At 41.1% G+C, this 26714-nt stretch overlaps 1 protein-coding gene and 1 pseudogene across 1 annotated transcript; both read left to right on the forward strand.

Moving 5' to 3' along the window:
- LOC109947831 (7-deoxyloganetin glucosyltransferase-like) lies at positions 2523–4614 on the forward strand. Its single transcript, XM_020559020.1, has 3 exons — positions 2523–2642; positions 2963–3398; positions 3509–4614. The coding sequence occupies exons 1-3, from the start codon at positions 2535–2537 to the stop codon at positions 4435–4437; spliced, it is 1473 nt and encodes a 490-aa protein (XP_020414609.1). The 5' UTR covers positions 2523–2534; the 3' UTR covers positions 4438–4614.
- LOC18783849 lies at positions 13909–26472 on the forward strand (annotated as a pseudogene).

Below are 26714 nucleotides of genomic sequence, written 5' to 3' on the forward strand. Positions count from 1 at the left end.
CGGAGAACCTGCTTCAAAACGACTAGTTGCCAGAAGACATCGACCAATAGCCAGAGAAAAACGATCAGTTGTCTCAACGCTGTCAAAATCAGGAGGAGGAAATTGAACCGTTTTATGAGATTTTGCCCGCTTAAGCTCCAGTACCACACCAATCACCTATTGAGGAAGTCATTCAGGTAACATCTTTTCCTGAAATTGATAACTCTAATGAAATATCCCATGATGATTTGATTTCAGATGGCACAGAGCCTACATATCAACTTTTAAGAAAGGAAGAACTATGGAAAACCTCGAGTACAATACGAAGCAGATCTTAAAGCCAAAGGGAAATACCACATTAATAATTATATATCTCTAAGCAGATTATCAAAGGCGCGTGTGCACTTTGTGAAGCAGTTGGCTGACATATCTAACCCCAACAATGTGACTGAAGCACTAGAAGACCTATAATGGAAAGAAGTCATGAATGAAGAAATGCGAGACCCTTCAAAAGAATGTCACATGGAAACTCGTGCCCTTACCTCATGGAAAGAAGACAATAGGATGCAGGTGGAATTAGACTGTGAAACTCAAAGCAGATGGATCCATGGAAAGATATAAAGCTAGATTGGTGGCGAAAGGGTACACACCAAAGATGTGGGATAGACTACCAAGAGACCTTTGCCCCAGTAGCCAAGATTAACACTATCAGAGTCCTATTGTCTCTAGTAGCAAATCTTAATTGGCAATTACATCAGTTTGATGTCAAAAAATGCATTCTTATTTGGAGACTTGGAAGAAGAAGTATATATGGACCTACCACCAGGATGTAATTTAGCTTATGACAAGAAGAATCACATTTGCAAGCTCAGAAATTTGAGATGAAGGATTTAGGTGATTTGAAGTACTTTCTTGGAATTGAAGTAGCAAGGACAAAAACTGATATATTTCTATCTCAAAGGAAGTATATAATGGATTTACTCACTGAAACATGAATGCTTGGGTGTAAGCTGGCTAACACACCTATTGAGATGAATCACAAGTTGTGTGAAGACATGGATGAAGAACCAACCAATAAGGAACAGTATCAACGCTTTGTTGGAAGGTTGATATATTTAGCACACACAAGACCATAAATTGCATATGCTATGAGTGCGGTTAGTCAGTTTATGCATTCACTCAGTGTTTCTCATAGGAATGCAGTTGATCGGATCTTAAGATACTTAAAGTTAGCCCCTGGGAAGGGATTAGTGTTCTCAAAAAATGGAGATCTTAAAGTTGTTGGATATACAGATGTTGATTGGGCTGGGTCCATTACAGATAGACGCTCTACTTTTGTTTACTTTACATTCGTGGAAGGTAACCTAGTCACTTGGCAGGGTAAAAAATAAAATGTGGTTTCTCGGTCTAGTACAGAAGCAGAGTATAGAGGAATGGTTCAAGGAGTTTGTGAATTATTGTGGATTAGAAGACTCTTGATAGAATTGGGCTTCAAACCAGAAAAGCCAATGGAGTTGCATCGTGACAACAAGTCAGCTATCGATATTGCTCATAATCCAGTTCAACATGATCGAACCAAACATGTTGAGGTGGATAGACATTTCATCAAAGAAAAAATTGAGAATAAGATCATCCGCCTCCCATTCATAAAATTAGAAGATCAACTGGCAGATGTCTTAACAAAAACTGTTTGTGGAAGAGTATTTTATAAATCACTTACCAAGTTGGGCATTAGTGACGTATATGCACCAACTTGAGGAGGAGTGTTGGCGCAAGTCTCCTAATTAAATAAGGAGATCTATTTCCTTGATTAATTTAGGGATTTACCTTCTTATTTTATATAATTGACAAATCATTGTATAATTAGAAGATACTATCCTACTTGATTACTATATCTATTTCCTTATAAGGCACTTATATAAACTCCTATATAAACCTCCTTATGGAGAAGAATACAACTTAACATAAAGTATTCAAACCATATTCATATTTTAGCATGTGGTATATGTTATGGTTTTAAGATCTAATATTAATCACTGAAAGATACAAGATAATATTGAATTTGAAGAATACCAACAAGAACAGAGGAACAATTTTTATTTTTATTTTTATTTATAGCAATGAAAATTGAGATGTTAGCATTCCATAAATCATTTTGTCAACTGACTTTTCTTTGCATAGATATTTGTGTGTCGAAAATTTGACTATCAACCAATGACTAACTTTACTACAGGTAATTTCACATTCCCGTATACTAGTCGAAAACTTGACTATATCAACCAATGACTAACTTCTAGAAATACTTGAGCAACAATTTCTACCACTATATAGTTATTTATGTTGCAGGTAAAGTGAAGATCCCAGTTTCACTTTGCTACTTCATCTCATTACCTCAATTTGTCTGACTACTTTTTTTGACATTATCCTCAGTTTCCTATTTTGACTGAGGGAAAAAACAGAGCCAAAACAGGACACGTTGAAAAGTAGCTCACTTTTGCTGTATAAATAATCTGTTTTTGCAAGCACTGCAATGCAATGCACACACAAAAGCTAAGATGGGTTCCACAGAAGTAGCTACTAAGCCACATGCTGTTTGCATTCCAGTTCCAGCTCAAAGTCATATAAAGGCAATGCTTAAATTTGCAAAGCTCCTACACCATAGAGTATAAGAGATTTAGCTGAGTTTGTTACTTAAATTATGAGCCTTTGGATCACAGTCCAAATGGACAGCTAGGATGTATTCTTAGGTGTAGTTGATTTGTGCCAAGTGTAGCTATCTCATAGGGTAGTTAATGATTGGTTAGATTTGCTGATGTAAGAGAGAATATTCTTTTCTTTTACTGTTATATTGGTATGCACAGATTGTGCATGACTAAGAGTGAGAATACAATCTGATATTTTCATCTTCTTCTTCTCCACGTTTTCTCTCTACATTTTACTAGAGCTCCATTCACCTATAATCCAAAAACATGGCAGATCATAGTCTGCAAATGCTAACAGTTTTCATATAACCTTTGTTAACACAGAGTTCAATCACAAGCGTTTTCTTAAATCTCTAGGATCCAATTCCCTTGACGGCTTGCCTGATTTTCGGTTTGAAGCCATCCCGGATAGCCTTCCGGATTCAGATGAAGATGCCACACAAGATGTCACCTTGCTTTGTGAATCCGTCAGAAAACAAAATTTATTGGCTCCCTTTCATGCCCTCCTGGCAAAACTCAACAATGATGCCATATCAACATCCAGCAATCCTCCTGTGACTTGCATTGTTTCAGATGGTTTCATGTCCACGTTCACAATCACAGCGGCTGAAGAAATTGGAGCCCCTATAGTGCTGTTCTACACTATAGCTGCCTGCAGCTTCATGGGATGTAAACAACTTCGCGCTGTGGTGGAAAAAGGACTTGCTCCACTCAAAGGTGAAATATATAACTATTAATTGAAGCAATTGTTGTTTAACTTATGGTTAACTCTTAACTGCTTGTTTGTAAATTTGCAAATGAAATGTTTCTTCAATTGTCTATTGCAGATGAGAGCTGTTTCACAAATGGCTATCTGGACACCGTAATAGATTGGATCCCGGGAATGAGAGATATCCGTTTGAGGGATCTCCCGACCTTCTTGCAAACCACAAATGCGGATGACACCATGTTAAACTTCATCATGGAAGCAACCGATAGAGCTCATGAAGCTTCGGCAGTTGTTCTTCATACTTTTGATGCCTTGGAGCCAGATGTTTTGGATGCTCTCTCATCTATGCTTCCCCATGTGTACACCGTTGGTCCTCTTCAATTGCATCTCAATCAGATACCAGAACACCCTTTGAAAACGGGATACAGTCTATGGAAAGAAGAAACTGAATGCCTCGAGTGGCTAAACACCAAGGCACCAAACTCAGTTGTCTATGTGAATTTCGGCAGTATAGCAGTCATGACACCAGAACAGCTTGTAGAGTTTGGGTGGGGACTTGCGAATAGCAAGCTTTCATTCTTTTGGGTAATTAGACCTGATCAAGTTTTTGGAGAATCGGCTATTTTGCCGCCAGAGTTTGTGGCTGAAACTAAGGAAAGAAGTCTAATAGCTGGGTGGTGCCCACAAGAGCAAGTCCTTAACCACCCATCAGTTGGAGGATTTTTAACGCACAGCGGTTGGAATTCAACAGTTGAGAGCATTACTGCAGGAGTTCCTATGCTCTGTTGGCCATTCTTCGGAGACCAGCAAATGGACTGTCGCTATACTTGCAATGAATGGGGCATTGGCATGGAGATTAGTAATGATGTGAAGAGGGATGAGGTAGAGAAGCTTGTCAAAGAGTTAATGGAGCGAGAGAAGGGTAAGAAGATGAAAAATAAGGTCATGGAGTGGAAGAAACTTGCAGAAGAAGCTACTGGGCCACATGGTTCTTCATCCACAAACTTGGACAATTTAGTGAATCAAGTGCTATTAAGAAAGAGCTAAAGATTTTACCATAAGATAAAGAATATTGATGTTAATTATTATTTTTATTGCTATTGTGTCAAATAATCAACTAGCTAGCAATATGTACTCAGGCCCGTAAAACCTGTGTTACTATATCTAGAATTTTGTTTTGCTCAAATTATATATTGTTGTCTTCCATAAATACTATATGCTTCAGTGTTGACGGCTTACAACTCTAATTGCAAAGACAATTCAGATGGTAAATAAATATCTAAACAATAGAAAGAAATAACGAGAAAATATTGTAATTACCCAATTATTCAATTCAAAATTAAGAAGAGCCATACTCCCAAAAGGCCCACTTACTAAATTTAGATTTACCCCCAATATTTGGTTGTTGTTTAGAAGACGATTGCCAAATTTGTTTTGGGGTTGAGAAAAATTCTGAAAAAAAGTATTTCGTGAGAGTAAACAAGTTGAATCTAGTGTAATCTTGAAGGCGCTGGACCTAGAGGAAGTTGGGTATGCCCTTTTAAAGCAATACCAGGAAGACACAATTGAAGGAAAGATTGCCGAGAACTCCTTTGATCTTGTCAATTTAATGACATTTGCATTGACGATTCTTTGGGATGAGAGATTGGTTGCAGAAGATAATTGGAATTGTTCCAAAAAGGTCAAATATTCTAAATATCTTTTTATTTGGTAAGGAATGTTTCAATTAGGTGCTAACAGATCCATAATGAATATGAATAAATTGAAGATTCTATTTCCTGAATTAAATGGTTGAATTTGAGGACGAATTCTTTCCGACCAAAAGAGTCTGATGCAAGAGTATAGGGATAATTACCATTTAATTAGTTATTTCATGAGATATTGTTATTTTCTTATTTAGGTAGTTTTAGGATATCTTTTATTATTTATATATGATTTTATAATTGATTAGTTTTTCTTTTGGACCAAGTAGTCTTGGTGCCCAAGTCTTGTAAAGGCTATAAATAAGGCTAATATAATAGTGATAGGGGAGTTTATGTTGATAATTATTGAAATAGTTTATTTGTTGCTTGGATTTACTACGATATATGTGAGTTTGCACTAGCCCTAAATTTTGATGCTCGTGTGTGTTGTTAGTGACATGTGTTCGGACCCCGATCCCCATTAGTGATGCAGCTGTAACCCAAAATGACAGAAATGAAGAGGGCACGCTTTAATTTTGAAGGTAAATGAACCGAATTATTGTATAGCATCTTCCTTAGTCCTTACATCACCAAGAAACGGAAATTGTCTGTGTCTTAATCAAGTTGTTTCCTTGATGTCTTGATCAACTGATGTTTATTTGCACGTATATTTTTGGGCCGGAAAAGTTGACTATTTATCAATCAATGACTAACTTTTCGAAATACATGGACCAACATGAGTGCATATATAAATTCAAAATATGGTCACCGAAATTATATTATTTTAAAAATTTAATCATATTTTGTAGACTATTAGTGATGTAACAATTCATACCATATATATCGGGCACAATTTCGTGTCAATTTGACTGAATCGCCCAATTCAATAATTAGAGGGGTTGGGTTGGGTTGGCCTAATAATGAGCGGATATTGGTTTAAAAAAAGGCTTAAGTGTCAAAATGGTCCCTGTGTTTTAGCACAATGGCCAATTTAATCTCTGTGTTTTTAATTTGGCCAATTCGGTCCTTGTGTTTATGATCATTAGCCAATTTAGTCCATTCAGTTAAAATAGTCGTTAAATATGAACATGATTTTTATTTTTTATTTTTTGAAAACGTATAAAGCTTTTTTAAATTAAAAAAAGTTGAATTGATTTAAAAATATTAAAACTTCAATTAAACTAACATAACATTAGGGAAAAAAAAAACTTGAAAAAATGAAGGAGGCGTAGTCCGGGGAGGGGAAGGGCTGCTTAATGAGTGGAGTAGTGGGAAGAGGGGTTGACCATTGCAGGGTGGGGGTGGGTGATGAATGAAGGCATACAAGAGAAGAGTGAGAGATGGGGGTTGGAGATGGTGTGAACGATCTGGGAGCCATGACTGAGGATGGGGCAAATGGCTAGGCAATGGTTAGGTTCTGGAAGATCTTGCTGGGAGCTGGTCAAATAAGGGTAAATGGCTAGACAATGGTTGAACTCAAATAATTATGTTTTTAATTAATGTTTAAATAGTTTTAAATTTTTTTAAACTTAGATTTAAAAGAATGGATCACATTGATTAATAGTTGTAAACACAAGGACTTAATTAGCTAAATTAGAAACATATGGACTAAATTGACCAACGTAATAAAACACAGGGTCCATTTTAGCATTTAAGCCTTAAAAAAAATTATAAACCGCTATGTACGGGCTGGAACTAAAACATAAAAATATGGTTAATTTTCAGTTAACTCGACCAAACCGCCCAACTCGATCACAAAAGGGTTGGGTTGGGTTGACCTAATAATGAGTAGATCTTTGGTCCAAAAAATCATAAACCGCTATATATGGGGTTGGGACCAAAACCGACCTAACACAACCCATGCCGAGTACCCCTACCTAGTGCGAAATTCTATAGTGAGGGTGCCATATGAGCCCCTCATGTGGACTTTCATATTTGTCACATGATCATTTTATTAAACTTCAGTGAAATTATTATTTAATGAATCATGTGGCTAATATGAACACGATCATTTCATTAAATTTCAGTGAAATTACTATTTAGATGTATCATGTAGCTAATATGAAGGTCTATATAGTCTATATAATATTGCACCCTCACCATATAGAATGACTCCCTAACTAGTATGCCACTTTATATGAAAAAATCCATATATAAAAATTATGTTAGGCCCAATTATTCAATTCAAAATTAAGAAAAGCTATGCTCGAAAATGGCCCACTTATTCATTAAATTCATAATCTAAGCTAGTTAACCTAGTTGAATAAAATCAAGAAATAAAAAACATCGAGCCCAATTTCACATTTTTGAACCATGACAAAGAAACTTTCTATTGACAAACACTTTTACCAATTATTTCTATATGTTTCAATGAAGGTTGAAGTCAGAATTGTTTAATTAATAGGTATGGTGATTGATGATTTCTTTTAGTTTTGAATTTCATGCTTTGTTTTTTGGGAAATGATCCCTTTCTTGTTGTGTAGAAAGTGTATACATATATTCTTTTTATATGCATACAGATAATATTTTCTCAAAAGTATTTACAATAAAAACAAAGGCTTAATAATTAATTAATTAATGATATCTGTCAGTCATCCGACCAAAGGCTTAATAATTATTAGAAGGACAAGACATGAAATTAAAATACGAGGACAAAACAAACAACCTTAATTAAAGAAGATCCTGAGATCCAATCTTACTAAAAAGAATAAATCTTTTGGCAAATTGAGTGAGTAGTAGTAGTAGAACCAATAATCGAACCTTGTTTTTTTGTTTGACCAATAATCGAAGCTTTAAGTGTTTATATAGAAAGAGTAAACCTGCTTGCTTGAAAAGGGGAGCATTTTCATGGACATGTGTCAATTTTTTAAAAGATAATGAGGTACACTTTGGATCAAAGTAGTGAGCAAAAATGATTATGTTGAGAGGTAGCTTGTCACATCCCTGGACTGGCTCCGCAGTAGCACAATATTGTTTGCTTTGGGCCCCTCTCTCTATTGGTCGATGTAGGATGTTACAATCCACCCCCCTTAGGGGCTCAACGTCCTCGTCGGCACACTCGCACCACATGGCAGAGTGGCTCTGATACCAAATTGTCACATCCCATGATCGGCTCTGCCGTAGCACGATATTGTCCGCTTTGGGCCCCCTCTTTACCCTCACAGTTTTGTTTCTGGGAACTCACGAGCAACTTTCCAGTGAGTTACCTATCCTGGGATTGCTCTAGCCCAAACTCCCTTAACTTCGGAGTTCCCATGGAATCTGAAGCCAGTGAGCTCTCAAAAGGCATCGTGCTAGATGGAGGTGGGTACGCACATATAGGCCCCGTTTGGTTAATGGGAAAGGAGGCTTGGGAATGAGAATTCAATTGCTTTCCCATGTTTGGTAAGACCAGGCATGGGAAATGGTTGCCTGGCACATGGGAAAGTAGGGGGGAAAATGAAGCCCTCTTCTTAACTTGGGTTTTGTTTTCCCTTCTCATGGGAAAGTTTAGGAAAATGAGCCAACATTCAATGCACAATTTTCATGACTATTTTGTCCTTATGAACAATTTATAATTACAACGTATCATTAAATGCATTCTTTTTTTATTTGATTTAATATGGGTATAATTGAAAAATTATACAAACTTTGTTTTCCATTCCTACTCAAAACAAACATGGGAAAGGAAACAAAGTGAAATCTCCCGGTTACTTTCCCGACATTACCAAACGTGGGAAAGGAATCTTTCATTCCCATTCCTTCAGAAATGACATGTGAAGTGATTTCCCCTCAAATCTATTTCGTGAACCAAACGGGGCCATAAGGCACATCACTCCTCTCCGTTGGTGGATGTGGAATGTTACATAGCTAGCTAGCCCAATACACTTTGCCCTATAAATAATCTGCATTTGAGCAAGTCACGTGCATACATTATATAACAAAACCTAAGATATGGCTTCAACTGTAGTTGTTAATAAGCCTTGATAGGATTTTTAGTACCTGTGTAAACAGGGTTAAAATCACATAAAATACTTGCAAGAATACAAGGCTATTGTAGTATAGATGCTCATGCAAGGTCGTTTTCCTCAAGGACTAATTAGCAATTTAAGTAAAAAAAAATTCTAAATAACTACTTAAAATAAAAGGTCAAGAAAGATGATTATGAATTTGGTTGATTCTAAAAACAAATATTAAACAAAAACAAATACGATTGAAGGAAAGAGTTTTGAATATCAATTTATAAAAGCACTAGGGTTTCACCATAACCTAGCAATCCTATGAACTTTTACCAATTACTTATGATTTGCACATGCCACTTTGAAGGTTAGGTTTTCCTAATGTATATTCTACTTGGAACCTCCAACATAGAACATATATCCAACATGCAACCCGTTCGGACGTTCGGATCAAATCTGAACATGAAAGACTCATTAAGTTTTGTGAAAACCCTTTGAAAAACCATGCAACCCTTAAGACATGGTGTTCATCTTAAGTGAAATTACAATTATTAATAACAAGAGGCTAGCATCAATTTCAGGGAACCTTCCGACTAAAATTACATTCAATTACTTTTCTAAAGATCCTAATGGTGATCAGGCATTGAGACAATTAGATAGTTTAAAACAGTGATTAACAATTCAAAGTAGGCATGCACTCATCATAAGCAATTAAATAAAAATCACATATTCATGCTAAGGTTCAAGGCTTCACCCTAGCAAAAGAAATTTAGTTACGCATACTCATAATTGAAATCCAAGAAAATATCATTAAGAAGAAAAGAACGAAAACACCTTAAAGTGGCGAAAACTCAAAACCCTAGCAATTGCTCTCCACAATACAAGTTCAAAAGTGAAAAAGAAGTCCTAAATTCCTTATGAGAAAGAGCTTAAATACCCCTTAAAACCTAGCTGCCAATGTACAGCTTTTCTATCCCCCACAAGGAAACTAATTAAAATAAAATAATACCAGGAAATAAAGTCCAAATTGGAATAGGAGAATCTTCCTAAAATCTGCCCAGCCATGTTTTAGCCCCAAATCTTCTCCAAATATGGCCCAATATAGCTTGTTTTAAACATAAAAATGTTATGAACACTTCTCTAGAAGGCCACGAACCCATCTGAGGTCATATTGGGCTCCAAAAACGCAATAAAAGCCCAACACGTCACTATTGCAGCACCGCGCACTGCTTCTTTATTTTATTGCCAGAAAATAACCGTTTGGAAGAAAAATCTGAAATTTTGATACGATCAAACTAAGTGACTCACGAACGTCCTCCAACTAGAATTACTCCAAAATTCGTCCATTTGTTTATGTTTTGCTCCAGAGAGAGTCGAAAGTCCTATATTGGAAATATAATTCAAAGTACCAAAATTCTTCCAAAATATTAACCAAAATATACTAAGAATGAGGTTAAATATATAATATAAAATATGTCCATCAAAATACCCCCAAACTTAGCTTTTTGCTTGTCCTCAAGCAAAACAAGACTCAAACAAAAATAAAAACTTAACAGACTAGACATCTGGCTAACACTTAACCAGGACAAAATTTCCACCTTCAAGTTGCAATCCATAGAAAATTTTAAAAACTAGAACATCCTTTCAATAGATCCAAGTAATCTCACCACAGAGTCTAAGCTATTTAGACTCAATTAGAAAAGAATTCACAAACTTCCTTTGGTGTAAAGTAAACCATCATGGTTAAGGAGACTTGACTAAAACCCTTACCTCTCATCCCTTTTATTCTTACTTCACACACTCCACACTTTTTATTTTTTTTATTTTTTTATTTTTTATTTTTGTTTTTATAGTAACAGTAGTGGTTGTGCAATGTTGGTTCCCTTAAGCTTTCAATCCAACCGTGTAGCGAGCTTTAGGTCAATGTCTCCCAAACCACTCGGGTTTTATGGCACTAGGTGTAGAACACCCCTAAGGACTTATTAACTCAAGCTGAAAAGGCTACGAAACCAACTAACCACCCTGCCTCATGCCAAAACTCTACCGTTTGTCTCGAGAATCACTGCTAATTAGGCAAGACTGGCCCGGTTACTAGCAAAGCTTTGGGTGAGGCAATTATTACTTTATAACACATACTAACTTTATTTATATTGAATAGAAATTAAAACACACTTGGACAAAAAGTAAGTATTCCAAGACTCAAAAAATTAAAAATATAAAATTTACTTTCCCACCCCAAAACTTAAATCACACTTTGTCCTCAAGGTGTGGAAAATAAACAAAGGAAACAACCAAAGAAGTAAATTAGGAGAGAAAAATAAAAAATAAAAAGAAAAGATCTAAAACATAAACAGAAAAAAGTAAAAGAGAAAAATAAAAAACTAAAAAGAAAAAGAAAAAAGAACACACTAGGGATGCGGAGGTGACGCTGCGGTGATTCGAAGGCATGACCTGTAGCTGGGATGCGAAGCACGCTGACCAACAGCCCAAGTCCACACATGTGTCAAATACTGGCAACGGCTTTAATATAACCTGGTGCATCCGCTGCATGTGTCATTTGAAAACATATTGGATCCCCTTCGTCTAACCTTGAGTCCAGAGCCAACAAGCTCGCCTTTGGCCATTCTCAGCTCAGATTGTAAATCACAAAAGACGCTTTTGTATTTCACTCAGTTTCAACCCATCCATCTCCACCCTTTCCCCTTGTCATCTCTAGCAAGAACTCAAGAGCCTTGGCTATCTTTCAGAGCATAGTCATGTGGGTTCATCTGTGTGAGGGTGCCAGATCCAGAAAACCTTCAACAAAATCAAAATCACCATCCGCTGCGGCTTCGTCGAAGAGACAATCGGATCCTCACCGAGATCCGTCCCAACTCCGACCCCAACGACTCGGATGAGCTGACCCAGACCGAGTTCAACCCCAACACCACATACACTCGGAGTTCCTGAGCTTGGTTAACGGTAAGCTTCGCGTTGTGCTCGTAACTGGGTTTCAGTGTGGGTATTTTTGTGTTGAAAGTAATTAATAACAAGAGTGATTATTGCAGACTTCGTTGCCTTGTTCTGAGATACTCATCCCCGTCTGTTGGCGGATTTCAGCGAGCAAGTCAATCTTCAAGTTGGGAGTAGGTATAATATTGAATTCCTGCAACTAGATAAAGAAAACAACAACAGAATTTTTTTTTTCCCGAAAATAAAAGAAGTAAAAAGTTTAGAAAAATTGGGTTGCCTCCCAATAAGCGCTTTATTTTAAGTCTGTAGCTAGACTTTACAGAAGTCTGGTGGTCAATTCACTGGTTCCTTTAGAGTCAACGACTCGGTTGCAGTGTCAAAGGGTGTCTCCACGTAGGGTTTCAGCCTGTGACCATTCACCTTGAACGTGTTGCCTTTAGCTTCATTAGTGATGTGAACTGCTCCATGAAGAAAAACTTGAGTCACCAAGTAGGGTCCAGTCCAGCGAGATTTTAATTTCCCTGGAAATAACTTGAGTCTTGAATTGAATAACAGAACCTGTTGTCCTGGCTGAAATTCCTTCCTTAAAATTTGACTGTCATGAAATGTCTTAGTTCTTTCCTTGTAGATGCGAGAACTATCATAAGCACCCTGACGAATTTCTTCTAGCTTATTAAACTGCAATTTTGCTTTTCCCCAGCAATCGGTTTATTAGATTGACCTGTATTTGAATTGGCATAAAAACTGTCTTGAACCATACTGTCTACCACGTCAATGTGCATACATTCTTGCTATTCAGTAGGACGTTTTGCTGCCTCAAACAAATTAAACACCACGGATTGGTCCTGAACCCTAAGAGTCAATGTTCCAGCTTCCACATCGATTAAAGTTCTAGCTGTTGCCATAAACGGTTTCCCCAAAATAATAGGTGTTTGAAGGTCTTCGTCCATGTCTAGAACCACAAAATCTGCTGGTAGATAAAGATTATCAACCTTTATAATTAGATCTTCAATAACACCTCTTTGATAAGTAATTGAACGGTCAGCTAGTTGAAGTATCATTGATGTAGGCTTTAAATCTCCTTGCCCCAATGGCTAGAAAACAGAAAAAGGCATCAAATTAATACCTGCACCCAAATCAATTAAAACACTTTTAAAATTAAAATTTTCAATAGTGCAAGAAATATTAAAACTCCCTGGATCTTTTTTCTTAGGTGGCAGTTTGTGTAGCAAAACTGCGCTGCAATGGAATGTTGATTTGAACCTTGGATAATGTCTGCATAAAGTCTTTGAGTTGCTGGTCCTTTGCTTTAGGCTCCAAACGTTCAGGATAGGGTAATGGAGGGTCATAAACACACTGTAAAACCTATTTAAAGACAGTTTCAGAATCTGCAGGATATGTTTTTCTGCAGTTTTGGCAGGTTATGCTACTGCAAAATTTTCTGTATTATTCGCCACTGCTTGCTGCTCCTTTTCAATGCTATTTTCCTTATTGTCATAGCTTTTTCCACATCGTAAAGTGCGAACAAAGTTGCAATCGTCACGTCCATTTGGATTAGGAATTATTTGACTAGGAAATTTGCCTTTTTCTCTGTCTGAATTCTGTGCAGCTAGCTATCCAAATTGCTGCTCCAAACTTTTAATTGATGCTTCAACATTTTGAAATCTTTGATTGTTACTCTCGATGAATGATTGAGTTGTTGCTGCCAATTTAGCAAGTTGATCATCCAAAGATGGTTTGGAGGAAACAAAAGGTGTTTGTGCATGCTGGAATGGTTTTGCATTATTTTGATTGTCACCTCATTTGAAATTAGGGTGATCCCTTCATCCTGGATTGTAGTGATTGGCTTATGCATCATTTCTAGGCCTTTGATAGCTGTTCATCATATTAACATGTTGCTCAACAAGCTCTGGGTAGGATTCTTTATGCGAGCAGCCCATTATGTCATGTGTAGCCATACTGCAGATAGTGCAAACTGTTGATGTAGGTGGCTGCTGTGTAGAACTTGCTATATGTTGTAGAAGCATATGAAACTTTGCATCAATTTTCTTCTCCATTTTTTCCATTTGTGCAGACATGTTGGGAGAACCTACTGATGACTCAAAAATGCCCCTTTTCTGTGAATGTTCTGCTGCCCATTGCTGAGATTCTGTAGCCATCATATCAAACAGTTCAAATGCCTCTCTTGCAGATTTATTTGACAATGATCCTCCAGCTGATACATTCACATGACTTTTAGATGTAGGATTAAGCCCATCAAATAAAATATTCATTTGTGTATATGAATCAATTTTAACATGTGGACACTTTATGTACATCTATGTATATCTCTCCCATGCTTCATGAAACTCTTCATTAGGCTTCTGTGTGAATGTCAAAATCTCCCTCTTGTTATTCAATGTCTTGGATGCTGGATAATATTTGTTCAAGAATTTTGTGTGTAACTGTTGCCAAGTAGTAATGCTATTAGCTGGTAGAGTGAATAACCAAGTTTCTGCCTTGTCCTTTAGAGTGAAAGGGAAAAGACGTAACTTAATAGCTTCAGCAGAAAAACCCCTAATCAAAATATTCTTGCAACCCACAATGAATTTTGCAACATGTATGTGCGAATCTTCATTAGGCAGCCCCCGAAAAGTGGGTAGAATTTCAAGCATATGGTGCTTGTTCTCGAATGAATCACCCTCTTCTTGTTCAGGATACACAATGCAATTGGGAACATCAGTGGCACGGGCTTCCCATGACTTCCTGAGTGATCTGCCTTCTACAGGTATTGCTAAGGCCATGTTACCTTCGTCTGCAAACAAATTCTACAGAAAAGTGCCTTGCAGTGAACAGTCCCAGGCCCAATTAACCGCTTTTCGCTGTCTGTGTAGGGTGCGCACTGGTTTTGGATCAAACTGTGCAATCTATGCAGGATCTAAAACAGAAACAAAATTGTTCAAATTTTTTTTATTTTAACGAAAATAAGAAAAAAAATTAAAAAAAAAAATCAGAAAAAGTTCAAACAAAAATTATCTAAAATAGTCCCCGGCAGCGGCGCCAATTTCTTGATAGGATTTTTAGTACCTGTGCAAACATGTTTAAAATCACATAAAATACTTGCAAGAATACAAGGCTATTGTAGTATAGATGCTCATGCAAGGTCGTTTTCCTCAAGGACTAATTAGCAATTTAAGTAAAAACAAATTCCAAATAACTACTTAAAATAAAAGGTCAAGAAAGATGATTATGAATTTGGTTGATTCTAAAAACAAATATTAAACAAATACGATTGAAGGAAAGAGTTTTGAATATCAATTTATAAAAGCACTAGGGTTTCACCATCACCTAGCAATTCTATGAACTTTTACCAATTACTTATGATTTGCACATGCCACTTTGAAGGTTAGGTTTTCCTAATGTATATTCTACTCGGAACCTCCAACACAGAACGTATATCCAACATGCAACCCGTTCAGACATTCGGATCAAATCTGAACATGAAAGACTCATTAAGTTTTGTAAAAACCCTTTGAAAAACCATGCAACCCTTAAGACGTGGTGTTCATCTTAAGTGAAATTACAATTATTAATCACAAGAAGCTAACATCAATTTCAGGGAACCTTCCGACTAAAATTGCATTCAATTACTTTTCTAAAGATCCTAATGGTGATCAGGCATTAAGACAATTAGATAGTTTAAAACAGTGATTAACAATTCAAAGTAGGCATGCACTCATCATAAGCAATTAAATAAAAATCACATATTCATGCTAAGGTTCAAGGCTTCACCCTAGCAAAAGAAATTTAGTTACGCATACTCATAATTGAAATCCAAGAAAATATCATTAAGAAGAAAAGAACGAAAACACCTTAAAGTTGCGAAAACCCAAAACCCTAGCAATTGCTCTCCACAATGCAAAGTTCAAAAGTGAAAAAGAAGTCCTAAATTCCTTGTGAGAAAGAGCTTAAATACCTCTTAAAACCTAGCTGCCAATGTACAGCTTTTCTATCCCCACAAAGGAAACTAATTAAAATAAAATAATACTAGGAAATAAAGTCCAAATTGGAATAGGAGATTCTGCCCAAAATCTGCTCAGCCACGTTTTGGCTCCAAATCTCCTCCAAATCTGGCCCAATATAGCTTATTTTAAAGATAAAAATGTTCTGAACACTTCTCTAGAAGGCCACGAAGCCATCCGAGGTCATCTTGGGCTCCAAAAACGCAATAAAAACCCAACAAGTCACTATTGTAGCACCGCGCACTGCTCCTTTATTTTATTGCCAGAAAATAACCGTTTGGAAGAAAAATCTGAAATTTTGATACGATCAAGCTAAGTGACTCACGAACGTCCTCCAACTGGAATTACTCCAAAATTCGTCCATTTGATTATGTTTTGCTCTAGAGAGAGTCGAAAGTCCTATATTAGAAATATAATTCAAAGTATCAAAATTCTTCCAAAATATTAACCAAAATATACTAAGAATAAGGTTAAATATATAATATAAAATATGTCCATCAGGCCTCATGCTGTTTGTCTTCCTTTTCCAGCTCAAAGCCATATAAAGGCAATGCTCAAATTAGCAAAACTCCTCCACCATAGAGGCTTTCACATAACCCTTGTCAACACAGAGTTCAACCACATGCGCTTTCTTAAATCTCTTGGACCTGATTTCCTTGATGGCCTGCCTGATTTTCGATTCGAAACCATTCCAGATGGCCTTCCCGAGTCAGATAAAGATGCCACCCAAGACCCCACTTTGCTTTGTGAGTCGTTCAGAAATTTCTTGGTCTTGGCTCCGTTTCTTGAGCTCCTCGTAAAACTCAATGAGACGGCAAGTAGTGTTCCTCTGGTGACTTGCATAGTTTCAGACGGTTTCTTGTCCATGTTCACAATCACAGCAGCTGAAGAACTTGGAATCCCTATTGTTTGTGCAAATAATCTCACGGGAGAATATTCGCCCAAGATTCCTTCGTCTTCTCCGCCTCTCTTTCTCCCTGCAAAACAGATCGGAGTAAAAGACCACACCCGGGGGGTGTTGGCCAAAGGCCCTCCGATGCCTAAGTCAGTTCAATCGATCTTTAGAGAAACGATAGCTAAAATAGGGTACGGGATGTGTTTATAATATAAATCGGGCGGCCGGAGCCTTATGTAAAAGAGAGAAAGAGAGGAGGTGGCTAGGGTTTGAGAGGAATTTTCTGCAGAGATTTTTAGTAGTAATTCTGACGTACCTTAACCCTTGTGTATGGCTATGCTTTTATAGTAGTCTCGGAGGCTAGGGTTTCTGAGGAATAATTCCGTAGATGGAAGGGAATTATTCCTCCCCTTTTTGGGATTGATTTGATTAATTAGGGATTTGATTTATTAGGGTAAATCAAATCCCTAATTGTGGTAGGTATCAAATCAAATCTCGATTCAATTAGGTAACTTCTCATTTAATTGGGGATCGTGGTAATTAACCAAATCAAATCTCAACCTAATTAGGTAACGTTCAATTTAATTGGATAATTCCCAATTAAATTGAGTAACTCCTAATTAGGTTGATTGACTCCCAATTTGGTCAAATAATCCCCAAACGGTAGGAATTATTTGACCTAGGGTTTGATTTAATTAGGTTCCCACAAATGCCCCCCAGCTTCTGCATGGCGCGTGGTGGCATGTAGGAGATGTAAATTATCCGTTGGGCTGTCCAGCTGTAACTGGGCTTCCTTCGTGGACTTGGGCTCCTGCGTAGAGGAGGTGTTTGACTTGTGAACTGCTTGAGTAACCAGCCTATGTTTTGATTGCACGTCCTCCTTTAGAGGTTTGCGAGTACCAGGGTCCCCCTTGAAGGACTTCGGGCATGCGCTGCATATCCCGTAGGATGATTCCCCTTAGGAAGTTGGCAAGCACCAGGGTCCCCCTTGAGAGACTCCGGGTGTGTTCTGCACATCCCGTAGGATGATTCCCCTTAGGGAGTTGGCAAGCACCAGGGTCCCCCTTGAGAGACTCCGGGTGTGTTCTGCACATCCCGTAGGATGATTCCCCTTAGGAAGTTGGCAAGCACCAGGGTCCCTCTTGAGAGACTCCGGGTGTGTTCTGCACATTCCGTAGCTTGATTTCCCTTAGGAAGTTGGCGAGTACCAGGGTCCCCCTTGAGAGACTCCGGGTGTGTTCTGCACATCCCGTAGGATGATTCCCCTTAGGAAGTTGGCAAGCACCAGGGTCCCCCTTGAGAGACTCCGGATGTATTCTGCACATCCCGTAGGATGATTCCCCTTAGGGAGTTGGCAAGCACCAGGGTCCCCCTTGAGAGACTCCGGGTGTGTTCTGCACATTCCGTAGGATGATTCCCCTTAGGAAGTCGGCAAGCACCAGGGTCCCCTTTGAGAGACTCCGGGTGTGTTCTGCACATCCCGTAGGATGATTCCCCTTAAGGAGTTGGCAAGCACCAGGGTCCCCCTTGAGGGACTCCGGGTGTGTTCTGCACATCTCATAGAATGATTTCCCTTAGGAAGTTGGCGAGCACCAAGGTCCCCCTTGAGGGACTCCGGGTGTGTTCTGCACATCTCGTAGAATGCCTTGATCGTCGCCCTGCGTCTCCCGTAGGACGCTACTTATGGGCAACTACATGATTATCCTGCCTCCCTTAGGAAACGGATAGGAACCTGGATATTTCCCACAGGAAGCATGGAGACCCCCTTTTAAGAAATTCCTGGCGCACCCTGCGTCTCCCTTAGGAAGCTTTTTAGCGGGCTACGTCTCCAAACGGACGCGTTTTGTCGTCACCCTGCGTCTCCCTTAGGACGCTCCTTATGGGCAACTGTGTGACTATCCTGCCTCACTTAGGAAACGGATAGGAACCTGGATATTTCCCGCAGGAAGCATGGCGACCCCCTTTTAAGAAACTCCTGGCGCACCCTGCGTCTCCCTTAAGACGCTTTTTTAGCGGGCTACGTCTCCAAACGGACGCGTTTTGTCGTCACCCTGCGTCTCCCTTAGGACGCTCCTTATGGGCAACTGTGTGACTATCCTGCCTCCCTTAGGAAACGGATAGGAACCTGGATATCTCCCATAGGAAATTCCTGGCGTACCCTGCGTCTCCCGAAGGACGCTGCTTATGGGCAAATGTGTGACCATCCTGCCTCCCTTAGAAAACGGATAGGAACTTGGATATCTCCGTTAGGAAATTCCTGGCGTACCCTGCGTCTCCCGAAGGACGCTGCTTATGGGCAAATGTTGTGTTTTGTGGGCAGCCAAACCGGCAGATGATGTTTTTCCAGATGAATCGCTCCACATCGGCTTCTTTAGTAGAGGATAGAGCTTCGGCCTCGATCCATTTAGTAAAGTAGTCGGTGGCGACGATCATCATTTCTTTCTTGGCGGGCGCTGGTGGCAAGGGACCCACTAGGTCGATGGCCCATTGCATAAACGGTCATGGACTGTTTTGCGGATGATAGACTTCGGCAGGCAGATTAGGGATCGGCTTGTATCGCTGACAGTGATCACACTTCTTGACATATTCAGAGGAGTCGTGACGCATGGTAGGACAGAAGTGGCCTATGTTTAGAGCTTTCTGGGCGAGTGACCTGCCCCCAGAGTGGTTGCCACACTAGCTGTCGTGAATTTTGCAGAGAACCTCAAGTGTTTGAGGGTACTTTATGCAGGTGAGATGAAGGCCGGAGTATGATCTGCGGACGAGCTTGTTGCCGTGCATGTAGTATCTCGCGGCCTTCTGCTGGACCTTTCTAGCTTCGGACTTCTCCGTTGGCAGGTTTCCATTCGTCAAATAGTCGATGATGGGGTCTTGCCAACTGGGGTCCTCGTCAATCTGCCTGGTATCGATTAGCTCTATTTCTTCAATGCTTGGTCGGTCAAGGTGTTCGACCGGGATGGAGCGTCTGAACTGGGTATCCAGCGCTGATCCTAGGCTTGCCAGTGCGTCTGCATGAGCGTTCTCTGCCCGGGGCACTTGTTGGATGGTGAAGGTGGGAAATGCCTTCAACAGCTCTTGGACTTTGTCAAGGTACAAGATCATCCTTGGGTGCTTTACCATGTATTCACCTGAGGCTTGATTCGTGATCAATTGTGAGTCTGAGTAGATGGCTAGCTTTTTGATTGCGAGCTCTTTTGCCAAGCGTAGGCCGGCGAGCAATGCCTCGTATTCTGCCTCGTTGTTCAAGGTCGGGAAGCCAAGCGTAATAGCTTGCTCCAACAGGGTTCCATCCGGAGTGGTGATGACGACTCCTGCTCTAGCTCCTTTTTGGTTCGACGCTCCGTCTACGCGCAACTGCCACATGTCTCTGGGTTGGCTAGGTTCTTCGGAGGTCCCGTCTGCTTCTGAACTTTCCTTCTTTTGGTTGACCAACTTCTCTTTTTCGGCTGACGGGGTGAATTCTACGACGAAGTCTGCTAAAGCCTGGGCTTTTATTGCAGTTTTTGGCCGGTAGAGGAGGTCATATTGGCTTAGCTCTATAGCCCACTTCATGAGGCGCTGAGAAGCATCAGGGCTGTGGAGGATTGATCTCAAAGGAAAGTCGGTCATGACGATGACTCGATGAGCTTGGTAGTAGGGTCGCAGCTTTCTCGCAGAAACTACAAGAGCCAAAATAAGTTTCTCCAACTTCGGGTAGCGAGTTTCTGCATCGAGGAGAGCTTTTGACGTGTAGAATACCGGATGTTGGGCCCCTAGCTCTTCTCGGATGAGAGCTGAACTAATAGCTGAGTTGGACACTGCCAGGTATACGAACAAGTCCTCCCCAGGGACTGGCTTTGAGAGCTGAGGAGGTGAGGTGAGGTAAGTCTTCAGACTCTGGAAAGCTACTTCGCACTCCTCGTCCCATTTGTCCCTTTATCCTTTCTTCAAAGCTTTGAAGAATGGTCTGCACTTGTCAGTTGATCTCGAGAGGAATCGGTTGAGGGCCGCTGCTCTGCCCGTCAGACTTTGTATTTCCTTCACCGTGGAGGGCGATTTCATCTCGAGAATGGCTTTGATTTGACGTGGGTGTGCCTCGATACCTCGTTGCGTGACTAGGTATCCCAAGAATCGGCCGGAGGATACACCAAACGTGCATTTACTTGGATTCAACTTCATGCGATATTGGCGGAGCAAGCTGAATGACTCAGCAAGATTTCCAATGTGATCTGCACGTTTTGGGGCTTTGACCAGCATGTCATCCACGTAGACCTCCATAGTTTTGCCGATCTGCTCCTTGAAGATTTTATTTACAAGCCTTTGATAGATTGCTCCGGCGTTCTTCAGCCCAAAGGGCATGACCTTGTAGCAGTAGGTCCCTCTCTCGATGATGAAAGAAGTTTTCGCCTTGTCATCCTCGTGCATCAGGATTTGGTTATAGCCGGAGTAGGCGTCCATGAAGCTGAGCAGCTGATTGCCAGAAGTGGAATCCACGAGTTGGTCGATTCTCGGCAATGGGAAGTTGTCTTTAGGGCACTTGTTGAGGTCTGTGTAGTCGACGCAAACTCTCCATTTGCCCTTTTCTTGTTTTGCCACCAAGACAACGTTGGCAAGCCATTCTGAGTAGGAGACCTCTTCGATGAATCCGGCAGCTAGGAGTTTGTCAATCTCGGCTTCGATGATAGCGACTCACTCGGGTGCGAAGTTGCGTCTCTTTTGCGCCACTGGCTTGCATGCGGGGTTGACGTGGAGTCGATGACAGATGATTTTTGGGTCGATGCCAGGCATGTCTGATGGCGACCATGCGAACATGTCTTTGTTGCTCTGGAGGAATGTGGTAAGCTCCACCTTTTCTTCTGGGCTTAAGCGCGAGCCGATCCGCGCTTTCTTGTCTGGCTGGTCAGGATCCAAGGGTATTAACTCGACGTCCTCCTCGGGTTTCCATCCTTCTTCCGGAAAGACCTCTGGACGGATTTCCTCGGCTTGGTCCTGACGCTTTGATTGCTATAAGATAGCAAGATTCGGTTGTTGTACCTCCTCCAGATCTGCCTGGCTCACAGGAAGAAACTGAGCTTGTTTGCCTTTCTTCAACCCTTGGGCGGATCATTTCCTCGCCATTGCTTGATCGCTGTTGATTTGGCCGACACCTCCCCCAGGGATTGGGTACCGAATTTTTTGATGTGTGGCGGAGGTGATGGCATTGATCTTGCGAATCCATGGTCTGCCCAGGATGCCGTTGTAGGGTGAGACCTCATTAATGACCATGAATGTTTGCAGGCTGATCACAGGTGGGGAGTAGATGTCGAGGTCTATCGTGCCCACGGTAACCGTTGTTGCACCATTAAAGCCAGTCAGCGATCTGGCTAACTTGTTGATCTTTGTCTCCATGCCCATCTGTTGGATGACCGCCAGTTGTTGGATATTGGCTGCGCTGCCCTCATCTGCATGGATTCGGTCGACCATGGCCTGAGCGATTTGAATGCTGATGACAAGGGCGTCGTTATGCGGTGTGTCGAGGCCGATCAGATCTTTCTTTTGGAAGCCGATCATAGGATCGTCTCCTGCTAGTGGAAGGTCGGTCGAGACTTGGGAGATCACAGTGGCCTGTTTGATCTTCCTCTTCTTTTCCTTGCTGGTCAGCCCAGACTCCTCGGAGTTGGCTAGGATTGTGTTAATCCTTATGACCTTCTGAGGCGGCTCCTTGGCAGTGTCTCGATCTTCAATCCGTTGGATGGCCTGCTTTGCAACAAATTCAGTGCAGTGGCCTTCTCTCACGAGTTCTTCAAGATGCGCTTTCCAAGCGAAGCAGTTGTTCGTCGTGTGTCCGTGCGTTCCATGGAAGGCACAGTATTTGCTAGTGTCCCTCTTGTCCGAATCTCCTTTCAAGGGTGGTGGTCTTCTTACCCAAGGTTTGTTCTTCACTTGGGCTAAGATTTGATGTATGGGGATGGTGAACTTGGTGTAGTTTTCTCCTGCCGTAGCCTCCCCTTGTGGGTGCGACCTGCGCTTGTCTTTGTTTCGGTTGTTGAATCCGTGGCCTTTTTGGCCTGCCCACTTAGTTGGCTGATCTTCCTGCTTTGTAGACTTCTTTGCGGTGATTCGATCGTCATCTCAGAGCGCGTAGCGTTCCGCAGTCGCGTAGACCTCTGCCAGAGTCTGGCTGGGAGTGATAGTCAGCTCGCGGTACAAGTCGTGCTCAGCTAGAAGACCTTTCTTGAAAGCGGAGGACGCGATTCGGTCGTCACATCCTACAATGTTCGCCTTTTCTGCCTTGAATCTCTTGATGTAATCTCGAAGGGATTCGTCGGACTTCTTGCGCAGGTTGTACAGGTGATCAGGGTTCTTCTTGATTGTCCGGTAAGAGGTGTATTCTTTGGTGAAGACGTAAGCTAGCTCCTTGAAGCTGCTGATCGACCTGGATGGTAGGGTGTGGAACCAGTCTTGGGCTGCTCCTCGCAAGGTTATCGTAAATACCTTGCACATTAGCGCGTCGTCAGCCTGGTGGAGGATCATAACACTTTTGAAGTGTTTTAAGTGGCTCTCGGGATCAGAATCCCCTTTGAAGTGTATGAACGAGGGTGTCGAGAATCGCTTCGGGTGAGCGGCCTGCTCGATATCGAGGGTGAAAGGCGTAGAGCTCACCTGGTCCATCTCCTTACGTAGTGAATCCTCGAAGTTTCCTCCGGTCTTCAAGTCTCGAAGTCGGTCATTCACGAGCTTCTCAACGTCTTCTGCGCACATTGCTGGTTGGTTAAGTTGGCGACCTCCACGATATTGACTGACTTCCTCGTTGTCCTCCGAGGGTCGACCTTCTCGCCTGGGCTGCCTAGTTGGAGTGTTGGTGGACTGCGCCTGCGAGAGATTCTCTGTAGCTTGTCGACGAGAATTGGTTCTCCGAGAGTGAGTAACGGAGCGTCTTTCCTCATGGTCCTCATTGTGAGGGTTGTCCAACTGGCCTACCTGGGGGCCTAGCCTTTCGAGAGCGCTTCTCTGTGAGTTGACAGCTGAGCGCCTTTCTTCGCGATCCTCGTGGCGATGGTTGTTTAGCTGACTTCCTTGGGGGCCTAGCCTTTGATGTACATTTCCCTGCGGGCCCAAGCGAGCACGGACGTCGAGTCGTCTGCTGGCGCGTTCGTCCATCCTTCTCTCCTCGCCTGGTTGTCCAAGGCCAAGGTTTTGAGCGAAGCCTATTTGGTTGATGAGCCGCCTCATTAGATCGCTTTGGTCGTCCATTCTCTGAGCTAGCTGGTCAACTCTTAGATTAAGGTCTGCTTGACTTCGTGGATCGGGAGGAGAGAAGTGTGTGGAGCCCAACTGCACACGGGCTAGGTTTTCATTGGAGGTGTATGCAGGAGCGTGCGTCGCGCGTGGAGGCAATGGAGGGAATGCTTGGAGTTGCTCCAAGACCGGCCCTAGGTCGGCGGTGGTAACGAGTCCACCTTGATGGGAAGTTCCGCCATGTTCGGTGGCGGTGGCCGGTGCTGTGATGAGAGGTGGCGGTGCCACCATGTCGATCGCGGGATCGTGGGTGGAGTGGCTTTAGGTCGTCGCGAATCTAGCCATCGCAGCGGCTTTGCCTCTCGTGTTCATGCTTCCAACCATGGTTGTTTGGAAGGCTTCGGTGGATTGAAAAATAGGAGGAACGGATTCCTTGAGCACGCGTTGAGTATACCTCGTGCTCTCAATGAAAGCACCAATTTGTTTGTGCAAATAATCTCACGGGAGAATATTCGCCCAAGATTCCTTCGTCTTCTCCGCCTCTCTTTCTCCCTGCAAAACAGATCGGAGTAAAAGACCACACCCGGGGGGTGTTGGCCAAAGGCCCTCCGATGCCTAAGTCAGTTCAATCGATCTTTAGAGAAACGATAGCTAAAATAGGGTACGGGATGTGTTTATAATATAAATCGGGCGGCCGGAGCCTTATGTAAAAGAGAGAAAGAGAGGAGGTGGCTAGGGTTTGAGAGGAATTTTCTGCAGAGATTTTTAGTAGTAATTCTGACGTACCTTAACCCTTGTGTATGGCTATGCTTTTATAGTAGTCTCGGAGGCTAGGGTTTCTGAGGAATAATTCCGTAGATGGAAGGGAATTATTCCTCCCCTTTTTGGGATTGATTTGATTAATTAGGGATTTGATTTATTATGGTAAATCAAATTCCTAATTGTGGTAGGTATCAAATCAAATCCCGATTCAATTAGGTAACTTCTCATTTAATTGGGGATCGTGGTAATTAACCAAATCAAATCTCAACCTAATTAGGTAACGTTCAATTTAATTGGATAATTCCCAATTAAATTGAGTAACTCCTAATTAGGTTGATTGACTCCCAATTTGGTCAAATAATCCCCAAACGGTAGGAATTATTTGACCTAGGGTTTGATTTAATTAGGTTCCCACACCTATCACACTGTTTTAAACTGTTGCTGCAAGCAGCTTCATGGGCTTTAAACAGTATCGCGCTTTGATGGAAAAAGGACTTGCCCCACTCAAAGGTGAATGAAACATCTATATAAATAATTCAGAGATTTTATGCAAATAAGATGCCAGCTGACTGTTTTTATGCAAGAATAAAACCTAATCAATAGATCATAGTTTGCTAGACAGTTTGACACGTGATTTTGTTGTTAAAGTTGCAAATGAAATGTTTCATTGATTCATTAATTCGCTGTCAAAGTAGATGAAAGCTGTTTGAAAATGGGTATTTGGACAAGGTCATAGATTGGATTCCAGGGATGAAAGATATTCGTCTAAGGGATCTTCCAACCTTCATCCAAACTACAAATCATGATGACGTGATGTTCAACTTCTGCACGGAAGCAACAGATAAAGTTGATAAAGCTTCAGCAGTTGTATTTCTCATTTATGCCGGTTCCACCTCTTTATACCATTGGTCCTATCCAATTACTTCTCAATCAGATACCAGAAGATTCTTTGAGCCCTATCGGATACAGTTTATGGAAAGAAGAAACTGAGTGCCGTCAATGGCTAAATTCCAAGCGCCCAAATTCAGTTGTTTATGTGAATTTTGGCAGTGTAGCGGTCATGACACCGCAACACCTTGTGGAGTTTGGCTGGGGACTTGCAAATAGCAAGTTTCAATTCTTTTGGGTAATTAGGCCCGATTTGGTTGTTGGTGAATCTGCATATTTGCCACCTGAGTTTGTGGCGGAAACGAAGGAAAGAGGTCTAATAGCAAGTTGGTGCCCACAAGAAGAAGTCCTTAACCATCCATCAGTTGGAGGGTTTTTAACACACAGCGGTTGGAATTCAACCATGGAGAGTCTGACTGCAGGAGAGCCAACGATCTGCTGGCCATTCTTTGCTGACCAGAGAACCAATTGTTATTATACTTGCATGGAGATTGGTAACGATGTCAAGAGAGATGAAGTGGAGATGCTTGTTAGAGAGTTGATGGAGGGAGAGAAGGGTAAGAAAATGAAAAAGAAGGCTAAGGAGTGGAAGAAACTAGCAGAAAATGCAACTGATCCACATGGCTCCTCACCCATTAACTTAGATAATTTAGTCGATCAAGTGCTGTTAAGAAAAAACTAGATGTTATCCATATCCATATCTATATAAATAAAAATCGCCACATTATTGTTGGTATCTCTAGTATTACTCTATATTGCACCCTAATTCATGTATGTTGTCATGCATAGCCTAAAAACATGTTTTCTTTTCACTACTAGAAAAGTCACTTATAAAATCGCACATTACATGTGGCCAAAATTCATATTGGCCATAAACAACTCGTGGTCAGAGAGTGTTGACATTTACTTTTGGCCACGACAAAGAGTGTTCGTAACTTATAAATAATAGATCCCATCATGTCTTCCTACCCTTGCAAAAATCTACATCCACTAGTTAAAGTTTTAAATT

Source organism: Prunus persica, chromosome G3 (genome assembly GCF_000346465.2).
Source record: "Prunus persica cultivar Lovell chromosome G3, Prunus_persica_NCBIv2, whole genome shotgun sequence".
In the NCBI taxonomy this organism is placed as follows: Eukaryota; Viridiplantae; Streptophyta; class Magnoliopsida; order Rosales; family Rosaceae; genus Prunus; species Prunus persica.

Bases quoted from the DNA above. Each gene is read 5' to 3' on its own strand.
- LOC109947831 (XM_020559020.1), top strand. From the start codon at position 2,535: ATGGGTTCCACAGAAGTAGCTACTAAGCCACATGCTGTTTGCATTCCA. The intron at 2,643-2,962 runs GTATAAGAGATT...GGCAGATCATAG, and splicing joins CAAAGCTCCTACACCATAGA to TCTGCAAATGCTAACAGTTT. The intron at 3,399-3,508 runs GTGAAATATATA...TGTCTATTGCAG, and splicing joins AGGACTTGCTCCACTCAAAG to ATGAGAGCTGTTTCACAAAT.